Below are 22,558 nucleotides of genomic sequence, written 5' to 3'. Positions count from 1 at the left end.
GCACTTATGTAGCATAATTTTTAATAGGAATTATGGTGTTTGCATAATATGTAATGGACATTATGTTGTGTGGCCTAACATGGGGATGCGGTTAATTTCCCGGCGGTCGGGATCCCGGCGGTCGGAATCCCGACACTGGAATCCCGACCGCCGAAATCCCGAAACTTTCTCCCTCCGTGGGTGTCCACGACACCCATAGAGGGAGAATAAAATAGCGTGCCGAGCGTAGCGAGGCACCGGGCCCGCTGCGTGGCGAGCGCAGCGAGCCCGCAAGGGGGGGCGATCCATGTCCCCCCCTTGTCGGGATTTCGGCGGTCGGGATTCCAGTGTCGGGATTCCGACCGCCGGGATCCCGACCGCCGGGAAATCATATCGGATCCCTAACATGTAATGGGCATTACAGTGTAAATTTTTAATGCGTGCCTTAGGTGCGCAATGCCCCTGTTTGCATATTGTGAATTTTTGCTCAATCCATTTGGTATAGTGTGTATTTTGGCTCAATCCATGTGGCAAAATATGAATTTTGCCTTAATCTGTGTGGCATAACGTGAATTTTGACTCAATCCATGTGGCATAATGTGTAAGAGGCAAGTACAGTATAAGGGGTTACTATTGTGTTGCATGATTTGTATAAGGGGTATACTGTATGGTGTGGTAAATTTAGGTGACCACATAAACGGTGCTGAAATGTTGTCTACCAAGTTTTGTCTTTCAGTATTTTATTTTATGACTGGAGTGCCGCCTCACCCCGCAAGTATCTTAGAACATTGGCATCCTGTGGGTGCACCTTATGGAGGGCACCCGTCAATATATCTCCCTGCATTTTTTCTATGCCAGCCCCCTGCCTTTTCCAGGCATATATAATTAGTTGAAAGTATTTACACAAATAAAGCCACACCCATGAGCAGACCACCCAACCAGAACACTGGTCACCCCTCCCACATTATAAGGTGCTGCCCACAGCCCCTATCATTGCGCATAATAGGCCCTTTATCATTTTCAGCTCCAGGCCCATCTGGCACTGCGTGAATTAGGCCTATATATGTATAGATGCTTTATTGCATCTTACAGGCAATATTGAACTGAGCATACAGGTACATTTTGTTATATATAGACCATGTACCATGTATCCAAAAAAGATATAGGACAGGCAGCACACCTTTTTAAGGAAAGCTTATCTTCCAATTTATTTGTGCAACATCAGATTGTTGATGGACTGAGTTGCAAAAGGGTATAAGCAAAAAAACATAGTGGGACACTCATGTCCAAAAAGACAAATAGGAATGGCAGTCAACAAACCCCTTTCGGCTAATGCAGCTTTCATCCTGGACTGACCCAATCTCGTTGCCAGGGGGGATCACATGCATGGTGTCAAGGGGGATTGCATGCTTGTTGCCATAGTGGGTTCCATGCTTGTTGCCAGGGGTTTATGTGCTCCATGCCGGGGGGGGGGTACATGCTCCATGCCAGGAGCGCTATGTGCTCCTTGCCAGGGGGGGTTTACTTGGCAGTTGCCCAGGGGTGGTTTATGTGCTCCATGCCAGGGGGGGGGGGGGTTACTTGCTCCATGCCAAGGGGGGTTTACTTGCTCATTGCCAGGGGTTGCAGGGCCACAGCTCTCCCCCACAGGCATGTGGGCACCCCCCCCTATGTTAACTACGTTAAAAATCTTAAGCGCAGGTAATGTGCTGGCGCATTATTGAGGTATCAATGCGTTAATGTGCCCAGCACAAAGATATATACAGTATATCATGTTTAACAGTCTTTTAAGATTAAGCTTTAAATGTGTAAAATGAGCACCTGTATGTACAAGGCCTTAGCTAAGTAAATATTGGCTTACACATTGTCACATGACTGCATCAAGCTGACATAGACCAAGTCTATTATAAACTGCCCTAGAAAGATTATTGCTTAGATAGTTAAATGGTACTGCGAGCACACATCGACTAAATCATTACATTGAGAACGGTTCATTCTATGTTATTACATGGTGATTTTACAGCTGCTTTGTAGCATGTAAATGGTTTAAAAAAGACGAAAGGTAACCGAATACTATAAGATCACCTATAAACACAGATCTGGTCATCTACATACATGTAGCACTGGCTGGAATAATCATGTATCATCTGTTCGATAAACTAGCTGGACACAGAAATGGTGACTGGTTTGTACACACACACATGGGGAATACACTACACAGAGTTTGAACAATGAATACAATGATAACCTATGACATATAATAAGGGTAATAGAAATAGATGTTGATGGAAAGAGAGCTTTATTGATAAACACTCACTTGGAGGAACGGAGGGCATGGATGAATGACAATATGATAAGAGGACAGGCATGATAATGTGTGACATGGATCAGAGTTTGCAGATGGTGATTCATGCAGAATTGGGGGGGGGGGGGGGTACACAGTTCTTGCTACCTGGGTTCTTGCTTTTGGCTGTCTTCCACACAGCTGCAACCAGCATGATCTTTTAGGAAATGGCGTCTGTCCATGTGGTTCGGTAAAAAAAAATAAAGATTGTGTCACCTCAGAAATGATTTGACATTTGAAAGAAGATTTCAGTCTTCAGAGATCATCAGCTAATCATCAGTATTGCGTCAACTGCCCTACATCCCTCAGTAATCCTGATTGCTTTCCAGAGGATAGTGCTGATGGCTGCTGTCCAGTTCAGTGGTGCTGAAGTGCTGTTCAGCTCTCAGTGGGGCTGGGGTCTGCCTAGGAGGGAAGGCTGCTGACTTCTGTGCTGTTGATTTCTAACATTCACTCTGTGTGCATGCGTAATACAGGCTCCCTGTCATTAAACCAATGCTGGGACACAAAGGGAGGAGAATTCAGCCCGAAGACAGCAGTCACCATGCTAACACAGACAGAGCGCAGGAGCCTATCAGGCACAGGCAGGGAAATGATACAGCAAGGTCACTCCACCAATAGTTGAGATACAGCCTATTGCAGTAAGGTGGAGTTACAGTCATCACAATGAATGGAGAAACCCAGGAATCAGAGGAGATAAGACACTGCTCAGTAATGCACCTTTCCTAATGCTGGTTTGAGGTTATCTATTATTTTCTGAGTGACTCGTGCAACCTGCGTTTTTTCTTTCTTGGCATAAATAGCAAATTGAGTTCAGTATCGCACATTTATTTAAAATAAAAAAAATCTAAAATATTTCTGCAACAAATATCTATCTACACAAATGTTGGGGCCCGCTACACTGGTATCTCTGGGGCCCCCTTGAGCAGCGGATTTTTATTACATTGCAATTTGAATGTGTTTATTTTATAATTATTATAAAAAGATTATTTATATTTACTACGCATCGTAATAGGGAGAGGCAGATGGGAGGGTGCGGCGTTGTGCGGTTCGGTGCCTCGCGTGATGTCACTGAAATCATCAGCACAGGTTACCAGGTCCAGTTGGGTTATAGGAGGGGAGTCAGAGTGGGTGACTGGCCGGCTCTCCAGCAAATATATAAACTATTGCTGGACACTGGTATGATAAAGCCTAACATTCATTGGTTACATAGTAAAAGATTGATTACTGTAACTGGTATATTTAAACCAGGAAAAGCATCAACGGAAAAGTCCGTATGGAAAATAATGTGGCTTAAATCTGTGTTCTGATTCCTTCTTATTTAATGGTGTAAGGTCATTGTGTCGGCATGTGCAGACAGGTGGTATTTCATGATCTACCAGTAGTGTGCCCAATAGTCTACCAATAGTGTGCCCAAATCATGGCGAGCACAGCAAGGGGGTGCGGTACACTTTGACTGTATCCATGTCGACTATGTCGACATTCGGGAAAAAAAACTTGGAAAAACTGACAAAAAAAAAACATGAAAAACTTGAAAACCTGCCACCGATTCGGATTACATTTTGCTGCATATATCTGTATTCTGAAGTGGTCTCAGCTGGATAGATACGACACTCGTGTAGTTTACTAAGACCTGTCAGTCCATGTATCTCTGTGGTAGGTGACATACAACATGCATTGTGTGGAAACCAGTGGTAATTGTCCATCATATCCCAGGTCACTAATTAGACATTTTATATTGTGATATATCATGTGGGAAATTTAATAGGATGAGAGATTCAGAAAGTGAGACATTTGGTAAGAAATCTCCAGGTTTTTTTTTTGGGGGGGGGGGGGGGGGGGGGGGTTTAAGCGGCAATCATTTACACTGCAAAAACCGTTTTGGAGATTTCTTACCAAATCTGTAACATTCTGGCCAAGATTGTGCAAAAACCCTTATTATTTAAAAAATGATTACAATTCTGTTTAGTAATGTTTGGAACGTGCATCTTTTGTCTATTTGTGTCTGGCACTATAAGCCCCAGCAAGGCAGCACTCAGAAATATTCATAGCAGCCATCTTGTTCCTTGCTTCCATTTTGTTTATGTTAAAGTTGTGTTCTTCAATTACACTAGAACTACTCAAGGCAATTGATGAATGTGGTCTATGTAAAAAGAATCTAATTAGACTGCTATGGAAATATTTAGCCATCTATAGTCATGATGTTTGACAATTAAGCCGATGCGCGGTCCTGAGCTGCACATAAGATCGATCGTATGGGTTATTGTGCCATCCCAATGTAGGTCAACCTGCATTGGTCGACAACTGAAGGTCGACAGGCCTTAGTTCGATACCTGAAATAGGTTGCATTGGGTAAAGTTGACAGGGTCGGAAGGTTAACACAAGTATTAGGTCGACATGTTTGACACTGGCAGCAGGAAGCCTTGGAGAACACACAGAGCACATTTTTTATACCGGTTTTAAGTTATCTTTTATTCTTGGGACTGATGCAATAATGGCAGATTTTCAATTGCAGTTGGTACCTTGGGTTCTACATTCTTATATGAGAGCAATCAATACAGAAATTGCCATCAACCGTATCAATACCGGAATCTATATCAAATTTAGAGTCTGCATCCTTCCTTATTAAAGACATTTAGGGGGACATTTACCAAAATGGATTCGTAGAAAAAAGGTGTATTCGTAGGGAGAAATACACCTTTTTTTTACGAATTTGTATTTTCGGGATTTACAATCCCAAAAATACAACAAATCGTAGTCCTAAAGATGGAACATTCGTATTTGTATTTACAAATACGAATGTCTACACCATCGATAGAATACGACAGAAATCACCATTCAAAGAATGGTGGTTTCTGATTTACTAAGCAGCCGTACTGATAATACGGCTGCTTAGTGGTGTAAAACACCCACGCAAATACGACAGGAAAATAGAACACCATTTTCCTGTTCTATTTGCGTTTTAGCCTGCACGGATCAGTCAGATCCGTGCAGGCTTCAGTGTAAAAAAATAGAAAAATAAATAAATTAAAAAAAAAAAACGGCGTGGGGTCCCCCCCACAGCCGAAACCAGCACCAGGCTGACAGAGCCTGGAGCCGGTAATTAAAAATCAGGGAACCCGACAAATAGGGGTTCCCTGATTTTTAACAACCAGCCCCAGGCTCCTGCTCTGGGGCTGGTTCCCAAAATACGGGGGACAAAATGACTAGGGGTCCCCCGTATTTCAAGAACCAGCCCCAGGCAAAACCAGCCAGCGGGTAATGCCACAGCCGGGGGGAGACTTTTTATGCAAGTCCCCCCGGCCAAAGCATTAACCCTACCGACCAGTCAGCCTGGCCAGGGGCCCTGGGGGAGTGGGGACCCCCCCAATAAAGGGGTCCCCCCCCTCCAGGACTTACCTGACCAGGCTGAAGCCTGGTGCTGTCCTCGATGCCCCTGGGCGGTGGGCATCGAGCTGATGGTTTTGTGTAAAAAATAGAATAAAAACCATTGTCTTTTACTGGTGAACTATGAGTCCCAGCAAGCCTCCCCCGCAAGCTGGGACTTGGAGAACCACAAGTCCCAGCCTGCGGGGCATTAAAGGGCCCGCTGGTTCTTGTAGTTCCACAGTAAAAGAAAGAGTTAAATAAACACACTGACACACGTGAAAAATAAAAGTTTAATACACACATTACACATACATACTGATACTTACCTTTCTTGATCCCGTAGGTAGCCCTGGTCCTGATGTCCTGTGTCGTCCATGTCGGCTGTCTGCGTCGTCCTCCAGGTCCATGTCGACGGTCCGTGTCGTCCTCCAGGTCCATGGCGGTGTCCGGGTCCGAAGAAATCCATGTTGGAGCTGTGGAAGGAAATCCTACTCACCTGTTCCTGCGCTGAAGAAGTCTTCTCTTGATCCGACGTAGTCCAGGTAATCTTCCTGCTGTCGCCGGTCCCCGCTGTCTGCGCTGTCCGTGCATCGCGCTGAGGAGAGATGCTGAAGTTTCATATTCGGCGCCTCTCCTCAGACTGAATTCTATTGGCCGCCTAGCAGGCCAATCAGGAGCCGACTTTCTCGGCTCCTGATTGGCCTGCTAGGCGGCCAATAGAATTCAGTCTGAGGAGAGGCGCCGAATATGAAACTTCAGCATCTCTCCTCAGCGCGATGCACGGACAGCGCAGACAGCGGGGACCGGCGACAGCAGGAAGATTACCTGGACTACGTCGGATCAAGAGAAGACTTCTTCAGCGCAGGAACAGGTGAGTAGGATTTCCTTCCACAGCTCCAACATGGATTTCTTCGGACCCGGACACCGCCATGGACCTGGAGGACGACACGGACCGTCGACATGGACCTGGAGGACGACGCAGACAGCCGACATGGACGACACAGGACATCAGGACCAGGGCTACCTACGGGATCAAGAAAGGTAAGTATCAGTATGTATGTGTAATGTGTGTATTAAACTTTTATTTTTCACGTGTGTCAGTGTGTTTATTTAACTCTTTCTTTTACTGTGGAACTACAAGAACCAGCGGGCCCTTTAATGCCCCGCAGGCTGGGACTTGTGGTTCTCCAAGTCCCAGCTTGCGGGGGAGGCTTGCTGGGACTCATAGTTCACCAGTAAAAGACAATGGTTTTTATTCTATTTTTTACACAAAACCATCAGCTCGATGCCCACCGCCCAGGGGCATCGAGGACAGCACCAGGCTTCAGCCTGGTCAGGTAAGTCCTGGAGGGGGGGGACCCCTTTATTGGGGGGGTCCCCACTCCCCCAGGGCCCCTGGCCAGGCTGACTGGTCGGTAGGGTTAATGCTTTGGCCGGGGGGACTTGCATAAAAAGTCTCCCCCCGGCTGTGGCATTACCCGCTGGCTGGTTTTGCCTGGGGCTGGTTCTTGAAATACGGGGGACCCCTAGTCATTTTGTCCCCCGTATTTTGGGAACCAGCCCCGGAGCAGGAGCCTGGGGCTGGTTGTTAAAAATCAGGGAACCCCTATTTGTCGGGTTCCCTGATTTTTAATTACCGGCTCCAGGCTCTGTCAGCCTGGTGCTGGTTTCGGCTGTGGGGGGGACCCCACGCCGTTTTTTTTTTTAATTTATTTTTTTTTCTATTTTTTTTACACCATGCAGCCTGCACGGATCTGACTGATCCGTGCAGACTGCTAGAAATAATTCGTATTAGCAGCCGTATATACGGCCGCTAATACGAATCATTACACCATCGGAGGGTTACAAAGCAGTCGTATATGACTGCTTTGTAACTGATCCTCCGGAACACGACTTTGCATACGACTTAAACAGTCGTATGCAGTCGTAGGGAAAATACCAATACGAAAAACTAGGTTTTTCATATTGGTAAATTTCCCCCTTATTATCCAAGGCTGAGCGTTCAAAATATATCAAATTGATTGAGGTTCTTGCCCCCGATGAAGTCTCTTTGAGACGAAACGCGTTGGGTGTTATATTTATGTGATCAATTTCAACAAATTGTTAAATATCTACTCCAGTCTAAAGGAGCAACTGTTACTGAACAGTATATGGATGAATCTTTTATAATAAATTTTGTGATAAAATATACCATGGGTTTTTATTGTACAAAGTATCTTTTTCATCTAAGCAGTGGGGCGCTGAACACACTATTGTATTGGTATTTCTGTAGTTAGGTTTCTACTAGTATGGAACCTAGTGTTATTAGCGACACATTGTAATGTTGTAAGAAGTGCGGTATTGGGGATATTGATTTTTATATATATATATATATATATATATATATATATATATATATATATATATATATATATATATATATAACTACTCATCACTCCCACTCAATGTACAATATCACTCCTTTGTGTGCAAAAAGATGTCAAAACAGAAAGTGAAAGCAATTTTTACAGGGACGCTGTTCTGTTTTAAACTTGCTGGATATGGAGAGACAGATATTAAGCAGACAGGGACCGGGGGCAGGGTGGAAAGTTTGTGGGCTAAAACTGTCACAGCTCAAGCTGAAAATACATTGTAGAATCCATCATTTTGAACTTTAATTGCGATGTAATATGTTAAATAATGAACTGAAATCAAGTGAAATTGTGTACGAATAACTTTTTATGATTATTTGAGCTTTAATATAGAACCATGTACTAGGGCAGGGGTGGCCAACCGGTCAGAGGTAAAGGGCCACCACTGTACTAGGGCATCGCCATTAATCGGTGGATGTGTAATGTGTCTAATTACTTTAACCCTTTGAGTGCCAAGTGAATTTCTCAAAATCGGTGTGAAAATTGGCAAGCAAACCTATTTCTTCATCACAATGACCCGTAATATTTAGCTTCTATAGGAAATATAGTCTTTTTTTTTTTTTCACACAACATTTTTTTTATTTGAATTTATATAACAAATGTGAGCGACGCTGCAATTTTTTTTGTTTTGCACATCTCTCACAGAGATGTTGGCACTCGGAGGGTTAAAATAACTGGATGGGGCGGGTTTCTAAGTTCCATGCGATTCCTTTCTAAGGTCACAGAGCGAGAGTGATGTCATAAGAAATACACACAAGAGAATCCGCAGTTGCGGGAAACGTAATATGCTTTTATTTATATGATTATAACTAGATCTACGCAGTGAGGTTATACAGGACAGAATGCGTCATCGTGAATACACAGAGGGTTCACTTGTATCTGACTGGTCTATTGCTTTTCTTTTCCTTGTCTAAAGTTATAAGAAGAGTCCTGTCCACCACGAGCTTGTCCCTGATCCTGACTCTGTCCCCCTGGTTGTGGTTGGGTCACACGACCTTGCCCCCTGCTTTGACTCTGGCTTCCACTCTGGCTACCACAGGTTCCTCCTTGGCTTTGTTGGTCACCACCTTGGCCTTGTCCTGGTTGCTGGGATACACTCCCCTGCTGTCCCCTGCTTTGACTCTGGCTTCCACTCTGGCTACCACAGGTTCCTCCTTGGCTTTGTTGGTCACCACCTTGGCCCTGTCCTGGTTGCTGGGATACACTCCCCTGCTGTCCCCTGCCTTGACCCTGTCCTGGTTGCTGGTATCCACCACCCTGCTGGTTGCTTCCTTGATCCTGACCTGGTTGCTGAGGTCCACTTCCCGGCTGTGGACCGCTCTGATCCTGTCCTTGATATCCACCAGCCTGTTTTCCACTGCTCTGATCCTGTCCTTGAGATCCACCAGCCTGTTTTCCACTGCTCTGATCCTGTCCTTGATATCCACCAGCCTGCTGTCCACTGCTCTGATCCTGTCCTTGTGAGCTTACACTACCCTGCTGTCCCCTGCTTTGATCTTGTCCTTGTGAGCTTACACTACCCTGCTGTCCCCTGCTTTGATCTTGTCCTGCTTGATATCCGCTACCCTGCAGCCCTCTGCCTTGGCCTTGTGGCTGGTATCCGCTGCCTTGGGGTCCACTGGGTTGGCTTTGATCTTGTCCTGGCTGATATCCACTTATTGGTCCAGAGCTTGGGTTCTGTGGACCACTGCCCTGGCTTACATCGGGCTGTTAAAAAACATTGAAAATAGAATCAATATAAAAATACTAGTACAAAATAATATGGCATAAAGTACATTTCATTGTCAATCCAAAGTTAATACCCTAAACTGGCAAATGTCTTCCACCATGGGCAGTGGCATTGAGGTGGTGGGTACATTTTAATCGGGCCTGGGTCTGTTGGAGGGCCCTGGGTTTCGCCCCCCCTTCCCCCTTTGCAGGGAGCCGGGCAGTGGGGAGAGAGTTGACAGGCTGCTGCCGAAGCACAGCCTCTCTCCCCAGCTCAGCACACACTGCTCAGTGCCATGTGCTGAGCTGGGGAGAGAGGCATAGCCATGCCCTCTCCCAGAGTCACCGCCTGGTGACCCCACCCCCTCCATTTAACCTGGCCCCGGATTACCTCTCGGCGCCCCTGACCATGGGCTAATCTCTATATAATATGAGCTGAGGGCCAAGAGCTATGACCATAATATACCAAGACCCAAGTAATGATTTTGACTCTTATTGCAAATTTTACATTTGTATTCTTATATTTCACAAAAATAAACTCACCAGACCGGCTTTATTTCCGGAAGCCTATTACAGAAAAACAGAAATAGAATAAAACATAAATGTTGAGTGAGGGATTTGCCTTACGTGACCTAGACAATTGTTATGTCTAGGTCACGCTCTAAACAATAGCTGTAACTATGGGAGATGCAATAAGCCTTGGAGGGGGATAAAACGGAGAGAGAAACTCCCAACCACCCAGCTCCCAACTGCCATTTTTTCAAACATACCCAGCCGCTAACATAGCTGTATTGGCTGGTACTTCTGCTCTCTCTACTTTACAACTCTCCACTGCACTGGTATATCTATAATGGGTGCAGTGTATTTCGTGCAACCATTTCTCTATTACTTACCATACAGAGCCCTGCGCTGGCAGCAGCAGCGGTCCCGTGGATCGGTGCCCATTTTCGAGGTGGTTCGCGCATGCGCAGTAGGAAAATCACTGGGAACACTCTGGGGCAGTGTTAAGGTGCCCATGTCTCGCAGCAGTGTACGGACACCCGATACCCTGCGAGCCACCCGGGACATTCCCGGGCGGCAGGGAGGCATGCGATCCGTCACAATTTGTTGAGTTGGATTGCATGCGTCCCTGCTTCCCGCCCGTCTCGCCACCAGGAGGGAGGTCCAAGGTCGGACGGCCAGCAGGTCCGATGCACATTGGACCCGATGGTATGTCAGGGACAGCCGAATTGGTCCGATTGATCGCAATCAGCCGAAATCGGACCAAATCGGCTCAGTGTATGGGGGCCTTTAGGGTCTCCTAGTTACCCTAGTACCCAGAGTTTATTGCCGGATGCTTGGTCAGAGACTTTGCATGGGCCTCCCCCTCTCTTGCTTCAAGACTTAGTACAGTTCCCCCTAAGTGTGGGAGGTATTACATAGATAATATATCCATTTATTTGGGGGGGGGGGGGGGTAGGGAAGTCCCCTTCTCCATTTGCCTAGATGGGAATCAATTTTTCTCCCTTAATGCATATTTAAATGTACTGGAACTAACTTACTATATCTTACATCTCAGGTGTGAATTACATTAATATCTCACCTTCTTTGAGGGGTTTGGTGCTAAAAGGAAAAAGGAAACGTATTAGTAAATATTGACTGAAATAACGATCACATAATGATTTGTAATATTTGATATCAAAGGGGTTTTATAAAAGCTTGGAGAGAGGTAAAAGTGTAGATAAATGACCAACCAATCAGCTCCTAACTTTTTTTTTTTTTGCAAACACCACTTGTAAGGTGTAAGGCAGAAGCTGATTGGCTAGCACTCTCTGATATGATAAATATCCCCTTTTAATTGTTCCAATGAACCTACCTCCGTCCATTGTTGATGGTGAGGTTTATTGGTGCCTGTATAGGTCTAGTAAAGTGATGCCTGTGAAGAAAGACAAATATTTGTGTTAAAATTAGAATGTAACAGGATTCATATTATTATAATCATTATTTATATATATATGGCGCCCCAAGGGTTCTGCAGCGCCAAACAATACATATGTTACATAGAGTTCAATTAAACATAGCACATTAGTCTTACGGACTGCATCTGGCTTCACTAGGGCTGAACACAGTGTTAGATTTTAACTGGCCCATAGGTCATGGGTGTATTAAGAGGGGGTCAGTACCCCTGGGGCCCCCTCTATTTAGGTGCCCCTATGGTTGGCATGTATTTTTCACGAAATATTTATTTTTTAGCTAAAGGTTGTGTGCATGGGAGTGGGGTAGTGCTGCAGCTTCACCTATCTGCCAATGTGACAATGATTAATGGTGCTGAGCATTACTAAGTCCCATTAAACTTTGCACAAGAGGTCAGAGGCTGAGAGACTTGTGCTGAGCTCTGCTTGGTGGAGATCATCATATGCTTCTGGAGGACAGCAGCAGCAGCAGCCGCCTCTTCGTGGGTGGGTTTTTAATCAGAGGCAGCGCTGAGCCTGTCAGGGCTCCTACAGAGTAAGGTACATAGTGACAAACATAGGCTTTTCATGTGGTATTTTATTGACCAAGTTTATACTGCCTTTACTATGTGTTTTGATAGTGTAATATTGTCCCGTGCAGTTTGCGGCCAGAAATGACAAGAGGGAGGGGGGCCCCCTGTGTAAAGTGACTAACCCCCCCCCCCCCCCTGAAAGTTTACAGTATATTGGCCCTGCCATAGGTAAAAACTACCACTGTGTGTGTGTGTGTGTGTGTGTGTGTGTGTGTGTGTGTGTGTGTGTGTGTATGTATGTATATATATATATATATATATATATATATATATATATATATATATACACATGTGATCTATGTATTATAGATTCTTAGCTTGACTTTAGAAACTCTTTTATGATCTCCTCTTCCCATTTCGATGCCAACACTTGTTACAAATGAGATTCAAAGAACTTTCCTTGCGCTGGTTTTATGATGTCTAACATATAATTGGCCTGATTATACATCTTAACATTGATCTAAATCCAGATATACAAAGCCGAGAAGTGTACATCTGACAAAGCAGAATGCTCCGCTAATGAACTGGGCGTCTGCCACCTATGGCTGTCTCATTATATACTTCTTAGAATAATTTATGCTTCAGTTATGTCATCATCTTTAATATCAGATGACTGTAGCCCGCTCCTTGGTGAAATGTCAGCCAGTGTTAATTAGCCTTTCTCCAGGTTTATTGGTATAAGCCCTGGATAAGCCGTGCGCAGATTATCATCTGTAATCACTTTTTACTTGTAAAATTGTGCTCCGTCCCTGATAATACAGGTGAATGTCAGCACTCGGAGGAGTGTAAACTGTGTATATATTTATATGCTTGTAACATCTTTTATGGCTCTATAAATAAAATAGGTTCAAGTAATAGCAGCATAACATAACAGCATAGAAAATGTATATAGAAATATAGTACAGTACTATATTACTATGCATTCCAATATACTAGCGGGATTGTAGCTTCTATTAATCCACTCAATGAGATCTCCGTCCTAAACTCCACAAAACACTAATCTAAGTAATACCGTCATTCCTTCAATTGGTAATCTTTATAAGAAGAAACACAAAACCATGGGGCAGATGTATTAAGCCTGGTAAAGAGATAAAGGCCCTTATTCAGATCTGATCGCAGTACAAATTTGTTCTCAAAATGGGCAAAACCATGTGCACTGCAGGTGGGGCGGATTAAACATGTGCAGAGAGAGTTATATTTGGGCGGGGTGTGTTGAAACTGAAATCTAAATTGCAGTGTAAAAATAATGCAGCCGGTATTTACCCTGCGCAGAAACAAAATAAATCACGCAAATCTAACTCTCTCTGCACATGTTACATCTGCCCCACCTGCAGTGCACAGGGTTTTGCCCATTTTGAGAACAAATTTGTACTGCGATCAGATCTGAACCAGGGCCAAAGTGAAGATAAAGTGGACATAAATTGGAAGGTGATAACGCAGCAGCCAATCAGCTATATTTGAAAAATGGCAGTTAGGAGTTGATTGACTGGTGCGTTAACACCTTCCATATTATCTCCACTTTATCTCTTTACCAGGCTTAATACATCCGCCCCAATGTAACAAAAATATTCTTCAATTTGTGAACCTATGTTTGGAATCTCGGGTAAACTAACTCAAGCTTCTAAAATGAAAAGAGGTGATACTGAACATAGGAACCAATCAGATTCTGTCTGTCATTTTCTAGGCGGCAAGAGAGAAATGATAGATAAATTCTTATTGGTTGTTGCGGGCAACATAACCGCTTTTCATTTGTAGCTTTTGTAAATTTACCCCTCACCGTTACGTGTTAGCAACCATTATATTAGTTAGATATATATTTTGCTTATGAAACGGGTACTGAATACCGACATTTCTTTCCGGGAAACAAGAAGCTCTTCTGTCATCATCACCATTTTCCGTGAAACTTGTTTAATCAGATTAGTCCAGAGGTTCTTATACTCTGCCATTACAGTTCAGGTTTTAAGGATATCTATGGTTGAGCACAGATGATGTAATCATCTGGACTCCAGTGAGGATATCCTTAAAGCAAACTTCTTATATGGTAATGTTTCCTATAATTATTAACCACAATTCAACGTAGTAAAGTCATTTATCGGGAAGATTAATTTCCCCTCAAGGTGACGCTGTAATTCTCAGCTGCGTACATCGCGGTAGAACACGGTACCTTAACATTTTTCTGCATACAGCCACCTCCATGAGCTACAAAGTAAACATTAGTAATGTTTTACCATACACAAAGAGGGAAACTTTACTAAAGCTTCTAAAAATGAATGAAAGGGATAATGGGCCAGATGTATTAAGCCTGGCAAAGAGATAAACTGGAGTTAATGTGGAAGGAGATAACGCATCAGCCAATCGGCTGTGTTTGAAATATGACAGTTGGGAGTTGATTGGCTGGTGCATTATCTCCTTGCAATTTAACTCCAGTTTATCTCTTTGCCAGGCTTAATACATCTGCCCCAATGTCCTCAGCAACCAGATTCTATCTATCATTCTCTAGGATGCAATAGAGAAATGTTAGAAAGAACATTGGTTGCATTTTTAAAAGCTTTATTAAAATTGACCCCAGCCAGCCCGGTGGCACGCCATTGCCAAGAGTTGAATTTCCTCCAACAGTATATAATATCATTTAGAAAGCAATCCAATCTGCAGCCTAACTTTGTGAGCATTGCTATATAAATCCAACAGCAGACCGAGCCGACATCAACAAGAAGGAAGCATGTAGTTGATGGGAGAGTATACTTACGGTACCTTAGACAAGTGGCAGTAGACTCTGAGTTCTGGATGACAGTTGCGCTCTATATATACTGACAGTATAGGTGTTGTGTCATGTATCTAAGTCCATGGAATCCAGTATAACATAGGTGTGTCCCTCAAGTGTTCACTGATAGAAATATGCGATATAAAATTCATAACAAAATAATTGCTCAGCAAAGACCAAAATGAAACATAAGATAAACTGCCGGTTAATAACAGTCATTTCAATCGTGTAGTAATTACTATGATTATATTAAATTTGTGGGAGGTTCCAGGCAATAAAGTAACCTGACATTTTAATAGCATTGCAGGGATGGATATTACAAGTCACTTCTCATAAATGTCAGGAGCGTAGAGTTCAGGCGATAAACTCATACACTGTATAAATTATTATTTTCCACCGTATCTGTTTTATATTTCCTCGCTAAATGTTATATTCCTGGATATGTGCACTGGCATGCTAATTTGGAAGGGACATTGTATAGGAATCTATTTTAAATAATGTATTTTCAGTGTTCTCATGTCTGACATACCATACAATTTGTTTGGGAGTTATTTATAATCCTGCCAATTATTTTTGCATATATAAAAAGGTGAATATACTGTACTGAGCCTCGGTTTGCACTCCTTTGGCAGCAGGAAGTTCCATTCCACCATTTCCCAGAAGCACTCTGTTATCTAGCGTAGCTGATTCCGGAATCCACATCATGATTTTTACTGTCATTGAAATATACAGTTGTGCTTGTACAATTTACATACCCTAGCAGAATTTGAGATTTTCTGACTATTTGTAAGAGAATATGAATGATAGTTCACAAACTTTTCTGTCACTCATGGTTAGTGGTTGGGTGACGCCATTTATTGTCCAACAACTGTGTTTACTCTTTTTAAATCATAATGACAACAGAAACTACCCAAATGACCCTGATCAAAAGTTTACATACCCCAGTTCTTAATATTGCCACCTTTAACATCAATGACCGCTTGAAGTCTTTTGTGGTAGTTGTGGATGAGGCTCTTTATTTTCTCAGGTGGTAAAGCTGCCTATTCTTCTTGGCAAAAAGCCTCCAGTTCCTGTAAATTCTTGGGCCGTCTTGCATGAGCTGCACGTTTGAGATCTCCCCAGAGTGGCTCGATGATATTGAGGTCAGGAGACGGAGATGGCCGCTTCAGAACCTTCACTTTATTCTGCTGTAGCCAATGACAGGTCAACTTGGCCTTGTGTTTTGGATCATTGTCATGTTGAAACGTCCAAGTATGTCCATTGCGCAGCTTCCCGGTTGATAAGTGCAAATTTTCCTCCAGTATTTTCTGATAACATGCTGCATTCATCTTGCCATCAATTTTGACCAAGTTTCCAGTTCCTTTGTAGCTCACACATCCCCAAAACATCAACGATCCACATCTGTGTTTCACAGTAGGAATGGTGTAACTTTCATCATAGGTCTTGTTGACTCTTCTCCAAAATGTAACGTCTATGGTTGTGGCCAAAAAGTTTAATTTTGGTCTCATCATTCCAAATGACTTTGTTCCCGAAGTTTTGAGGCTCGTCTTTGTGCTGTTTGGACTATTATAAGCGGGATGCTTTGTGGCATTTGCATAGTAATAGCTTTCTTCTGGCGACTCGACCATGCAGCCCATTTTTCTTCGAATGCCTCCTTATTGTGCATCTCTAAACAACCACACCACTTCCTGTATTGCAGCTGAAGTTATTTGTGGATTTTTCTTTGCATCCTGAACATTTTTCCTGACAGTTGTGGCGGAAATTTTTGTTGGTCTACCTGACCGTGATTTGGTTTCCACAGAATTCCTAATTTTCCACTTCTTAATAAGAGTTTGAAAACTGCTGATTGACATTCTCAATTGCTTAGATATCTTTTATATCCCTTTCCTGTTTTATACAGTTCAATTATCTTTTCCCACAGATCCTTTGACAATTATTTTGCTTTCCCCATGACTCAGAATCCAGACACGTCAGTGCAGCACTGGATGAAAGATGCAAGGGTCTTTCAGGAGACCAGAAACTCACTGACCTTTTATACACACACACACACACTGATTACAAGCAAACAGGTCACAGGTGAGGATGGTTACCTTTAGTTGCCATTCCAACCCGTTGGTGTCAGCTTGTGTGCATGTTATCAGGCCAAAATCTCCAGGGTATGTAAACTTTTGATCAGGGTCATTTGTGTAGTTTCTGTTGCCATTATGATTTAAAAAGAGTAAACACAGTTGTTTGACAATAAATGGCTTCACCCAACCACTAACCATGAGTGAAAGAGAGGTTTGTGAGTTATAATTCATATTCTCTGGCCAGAAAAGCCCAAATTCTGCTAGGGTATGTAAACTTATGAGCACAGCGGTACAATGCATCCGGAAAGTATTCACCGCGCTTTACCTTTTCCCACATTTTGATATGTTACAGCCTTATTACAAAATGAAATACATTTTTTCCCCTCAAAACTCTAGTACAAGAAAGAAAAAAGACAGTTCTCCAGCGCTCAGGTGGTTCCCATCAGATAAATCACCAATTAAAGTGATTGGGTGAATATTTGAAAGTTATATCACCATAAAGTCCTTTTCATAGACACTGTATGAATGAGTCCAAAAATGAAACACTCCTCCTCCACAAATGGTACCATAGAATGAGAAAGAAAAAACAGATAGTGCAGACTGATAAACACTTTATATATTTAATCAGGATGTACACTTACAATTGTGGGGGGGTATAAAAACACATAGATATCCACAACCAGGGGCAATGCAGGATACAAGGCAGTCTCAGCGGCAGGGCAATCCAGTCTAGATCTGGTCAGAGTCCTTCCTGCTGAATGTCCGTTCCTTAACAATGGTCCCAGGTCCAGATAAGGCAGAATGTCCGGGGTTAGGTGGTGCTAAACGCGTTTCGGATCATATAGATCCTTTGTCAATAGCATCCTCAAAACTCTACACACAATACCCCATAATAACAGCGTGGAAAAAGTTTTTGGGAGATTTTTGCTAATTTATTCAAAATAAAAAATTACGGAACCACATGTACATAAGTATTCACAGCCTTTGCTCAATACTTTGTTGATACACCTTTGGCAGCATTGGCACACCTATTTTTGGCCAGTTCCTCTTTGCATCACCTGTTGAGGTTCCATCAGGTTGGATGGGAAGCGTCGGTGCACGGCCATTTTCAGATCTCTCCAGAGATGTTCAATCGGATACAAGTCTGGGATCTGGCTGGGCCACTCAAGGACATCCACAGAGTTGTGCTGAAGGGTCGTTGTCCTGATGTAAGATGAACCATCGCCCCAGTCTGAGGTCAACAGCGCTCTAGAACAGGTCTCTGTACATCGCTGCATTCATCTTTCCCATGCTGCCACCACCATGCTTCATTGTAGGTAAGATATTATCGTGGTGATGAGCAGTTCCTGGTTTACTTCAAACATGACATCGGGCATTCATTCCAAAGAGTTCAATCTTTGTCTCATCAGACCAAAGAATTTTGTTTCTCGCGGTCTGAGAGTCCTACAGGTGCATTTTGGCAAACTCCAGGAGATCTGCCATGTGCTTTTTACTAAGGAGTGGCTTCCGTCGGGCCTCTCTACAAATACAGACCTGACTAGTGGATTGCAGAGATGGTTGTCCTTCTGGAAGGTTCTTCTCTCTCCCCAAAAGAATGCTGTAGCTCTGACAGAGTGGCCATCGGGTTCTTGGTCACCTCCCTGAATAGGGGCCTTCTCCCCTGATTGCTCAGTTTAGATGGCAAGAATCCTGGTGGTTCCAAACTTCTTCCATTCATGGATGATGGAGGCCACGTTTACGTTAGCTGCCCGCCCCCACACCCGCATCACCGGGCCATTACCACGGGAATGCCCAGTGTTTCATGGGAACACCCATGAAACGCTGTGAGTTCCCGTGAGCTGTGCCCCCCCCCCCCCCCGCAGCCTCATGCCCCCACCTGCTCTGCGAGTGGGATGGTGCACATGCTGTACGCTGTGATCACTCACACTAAGCGTCTGCACATGCGCATAATTGTGCAGGTGCTAAAAATTAGTGCACGGGGGACCGATTACATCAGAATAATAACCCCTATGTCATAAAAGGTGCACACTTGCAATTGGAAGTAGGGCCGTCATCAGAAATTGTGGGTCCGGGATGGACAAAATAGACAGTGAGTTTATCTTTTTCTCCTGTATTTCACACCTGGGCCCCCTCTCTGTTAGGGCCAAGGACTCCAGTCCCTGCAGTTTCCCCCTGATTGGAAGTCTATGTGCAGCAGTGTCAAGTAGGCACACTGCTTAAATTACAAGCATTAGTTTACATTAAACCCTAGACCAGGCATATCCAAACTGTGGCCCTCCAGCTGTTGTGAAACTACATATCCCAGCATGCCTTGCCATCATTTTAGCATTCCCTTATAGCAAAACTGTGGCAAGGCATGATTGAACTTGTAGTTTGACAACAGCTGGAGGGCCATAGTTTGGACATTCCTGCCCTAGACGATATTTCGTTCATAACGTCCAGTGTGTACGCTCAATATCGTTAATGATGCATGCTCCAATGGGTAGTTAATGATTTCTTCTGTCATCAATACATGCAGGTCAAAGCTGACTGTATCCTCAATGACTGTGCGTTCAAGCAGTGGCTGGGTGACATCACTGAACCATATCATAAACAATATTGTTAAGTGTATATACACAATACAGTAGTGCACACAGGGAGGGTTTCTGAGTACCCAGAAACCCCCCAGCAGTCTAAGGGACCTACGCTGAAAGCTGAGGGTCCCCTCTTTCCATGGGTATAAGAATTTTAAAAATCGGCCCGTGGGAACCGGAGATATCTGACTTCAAAGCAGTGGTCCCCATCCAAGCCTATTAACTGCTCTTCCCAGTCAGATATTTCACTTTCTGTCTGACAGAGTTTTTCTGAGGGTATATTCCAAAAGCTGGGACTCTGCCCCTTTGATGGACACTAGTAGCTTGTCTCTACTTTTCCCAGAACCAGAGATATCAGCCTTCCAGCAGCTGGTGGTACTTGTTTCCTATCTGGGCGCCCATCGCGGGCATCGCGGGTACATCGCATGTCATTATAATGACATGCGATGCGACCGACGCGATTACCGCGATTTTACATAGGGACCAATGTTAAATGTCCCAATTGACCCGCGATGACCGCGATTTACCATAGGAAACAATGTTAAATGGATCAATTTCCCCAAATTATCATAGGGAACAATGGGAAATGGGGCAAAAACACCCCTGAACATAAAAATGTCCCCCCAAAAGTAGTTGACGCCACCCCGCCATCAACGTGAACCCGAAGCGTGGCGAGCGCAGCGAGCCCGCGAGGGGCGGCGGTACGCGTCCTCCGACCTTTTCATGCCCTACTATCCACTAGGGCGTGGAGTGAGAATAGAATAGTGTGGCGAGCCCGAAGCGTGGCGGATACCTTCACAGTTATACACGTCCCCTCGCGGGCTTCCCAGGTGTCCATGGCGACGCGGACACCTGGGAAGCCCGCGAAGGGACGCGTTTACCTGTGAAGGTATCCGCGTCCCCCCGCGGGGCTCGCTGCGCTCGCCACGCTTCGGGCTCGGTGGCTCGCTGCGCTCGCCACACTATTCTATTCTCACTCCACGCCCTAGTGGATAGTAGGGCATGAAAAGGTCGGAGGACGCGTACCGCCGCCCCTCGCGGGCTCGCTGCGCTCGCCACGCTTCGGGTTCACGTTGATGGCGGGGTGGCGTCAACTACTTTTGGGGGGACATTTTTATGTTCAGGGGTGTTTTTGCCACATTTCCCATTGTTCCCTATGATAATTTGGGGAAATTGATCCATTTAACATTGTTTCCTATGGTAAATCGCGGTCATCGCGGGTAAATTGAGGCATTTAACATTGTTCTCTATGGGAAAATCGCGGGCATCGCGTCTGGCACATCGCACCCGGTTTTTTATCGGCCGCGATGCCCGCGATGGCCCCGATTTTACCCCCGATGCCCGCGATTAAAATCGTGGGCGCCCAGATAGGAAACAAGTACCCAGCTGGTTACTGCTCCAGCTCCACACACCTGGTATGTAGTTTTATATACTCCTTGGCAGATTGCTCTGCCTCCTGAACTCTGATCCCCTAGACCCCAAAACCATTTGGTAGGTGGGATTCTCTAGTTTTTAATTCCATTCAAATCTAAGAAATCTATTTCCGGGAACTGGAGATATCTGCAGTCAAGCAAGCTGTCCTCCCACCAGAAAATTATGAATAATAAGCCCACTCCACTATACACCCCTCCTCTGCATATTAAACAGCCTCTACCACCCTGGAAGTTATGTATCAGGGCCCCTTCATTCAGCCCAATGCCCCCTTCTCCCACCCCATCTCCCACCATATGTGCAGTAAAGGGGTAATTAGTGGAAATTACTGGTCCAGGCCCTATATGCTGAGCGATTGATATAATACCCCCTACCACCCGGGGGACATCAAAGCTTCCCCCACCCCTACCGCTGGAGGATCGGTAGGTGCCCCAATACATTGCTATGCCCAGGGGTCTACACTGCTGTTGACGCCCCTGTATGTATATGTGTATATATATATATATATATATATATATATTTTATTATTATTATTTATATACATTTGGTCTATCTATAATACTTTAACTGACTCTGCATATACTGGGTCACCTAAGTGTCCATCTCCGTGCTTTGCTCCACCCCACTGGAAACCCCCATCCGAAAATCCTACGTTTGCCCCTGCAATATATACACGATATGGTTGGCCTGGAAGCTGTGCCAATGTCTATAATAATATCGCTCATGGTGTGTACCGTCTAGTGTGTGTGGGGGGGTCTACAATACTATTACCTCCATTGCCATTTTATTCTAAATAGTAAAAAGCAGATGTTAGTGTTAAAAACCAAACAAACATTTGCCAATAATGTGAAAATAAAGGAACTTACAGCACTTGTTAGCATGACATACAAATGGGAATGGGTCACTGGGTCAGCCCTATTTACAGGGCAGCCGAGAGGAATGCTGGGCCCTGGTAAAATTTTGCGGCAAGGCCTAAGTGTGGAAGGTTTGGCCACCTACCGCACTTAGGCCACTCCCCCAAAATGTTTACAGGGGGTGAAAGAAAACTCTAAAAACTCTAAACTCAGCAGCAGCAGCAGCAGCAGCTGCAGCAGCACACAACTACAGCATGTGCTGTGCTGACAGTAGGCTCAGCATTGGCTCTCACGCTGTCACTGAGATGCTCATGCTGAGCCTGCTGTCAGCACAGCACATGCTGTAGGTGTGTGCTGCTGTTGCTACCTGGGAGGGATGGAGGGGGAAAGGAGGGGTCCGACCAGGGCCCCTACAGGGCCCCTCCAGCAAGCCTGGGCCCGGGTAATTAGAACCATTTGGTAGGTGGGATTCTCTAGTTTTTAATTCCATTCAAATCTAAGAAATCTATTTCCGGGAACTGGAGATATCTGCAGTC

At 44.4% G+C, this 22,558-nt stretch overlaps 2 protein-coding genes and 1 long non-coding RNA gene across 3 annotated transcripts in view; 1 reads left to right on the top strand and 2 right to left on the bottom strand.

The window, feature by feature from the left end:
• DISP2 (dispatched RND transporter family member 2) overlaps positions 1 to 2,886 on the bottom strand; it is a 31,714-nt gene extending 28,828 nt beyond the window's left edge. The window contains exon 1 of the mRNA XM_083166908.1: positions 2,432 to 2,886. Coding sequence (XP_083023034.1) covers positions 2,432 to 2,505 — 74 coding nt within the window. The 5' untranslated portion in view covers positions 2,506 to 2,886. The remainder of the gene's footprint in view (positions 1 to 2,431) is intronic.
• Positions 1 to 22,558, top strand: part of LOC146050092 (uncharacterized) — a 70,981-nt gene that overhangs the window by 31,702 nt on the left and 16,721 nt on the right. The gene's annotated exons all lie outside the window — the stretch shown is intronic.
• On the bottom strand, positions 8,883 to 11,725 carry LOC146050009 (uncharacterized). Its single transcript, XM_083166772.1, has 4 exons — positions 11,666 to 11,725; positions 11,393 to 11,412; positions 10,354 to 10,377; positions 8,883 to 9,810 (listed from the first exon to the last, which is right to left on the bottom strand). Exons 1-4 carry the CDS (start codon positions 11,673 to 11,675, stop codon positions 8,992 to 8,994), a joined length of 873 nt encoding a protein of 290 aa, XP_083022898.1. The 5' UTR covers positions 11,676 to 11,725; the 3' UTR covers positions 8,883 to 8,991.

This window comes from Crinia signifera, chromosome 12 (genome assembly GCF_055691185.1).
Source record: "Crinia signifera chromosome 12, ASM5569118v1, whole genome shotgun sequence".
In the NCBI taxonomy this organism is placed as follows: domain Eukaryota; kingdom Metazoa; phylum Chordata; class Amphibia; order Anura; family Myobatrachidae; genus Crinia; species Crinia signifera.
This window is presented reverse-complemented; position numbering and strand designations above follow the sequence as displayed.

Bases quoted from the DNA above. Each gene is read 5' to 3' on its own strand.
- LOC146050009 (XM_083166772.1), bottom strand. The intron at 10,378-11,392 runs GTGAGATATTAA...TTTCTGTAATAG, and splicing joins CACCAAACCCCTCAAAGAAG to GCTTCCGGAAATAAAGCCGG. The intron at 9,811-10,353 runs GTGAGTTTATTT...GTTTTTTAACAG, and splicing joins CCGGAAATAAAGCCGGTCTG to CCCGATGTAAGCCAGGGCAG.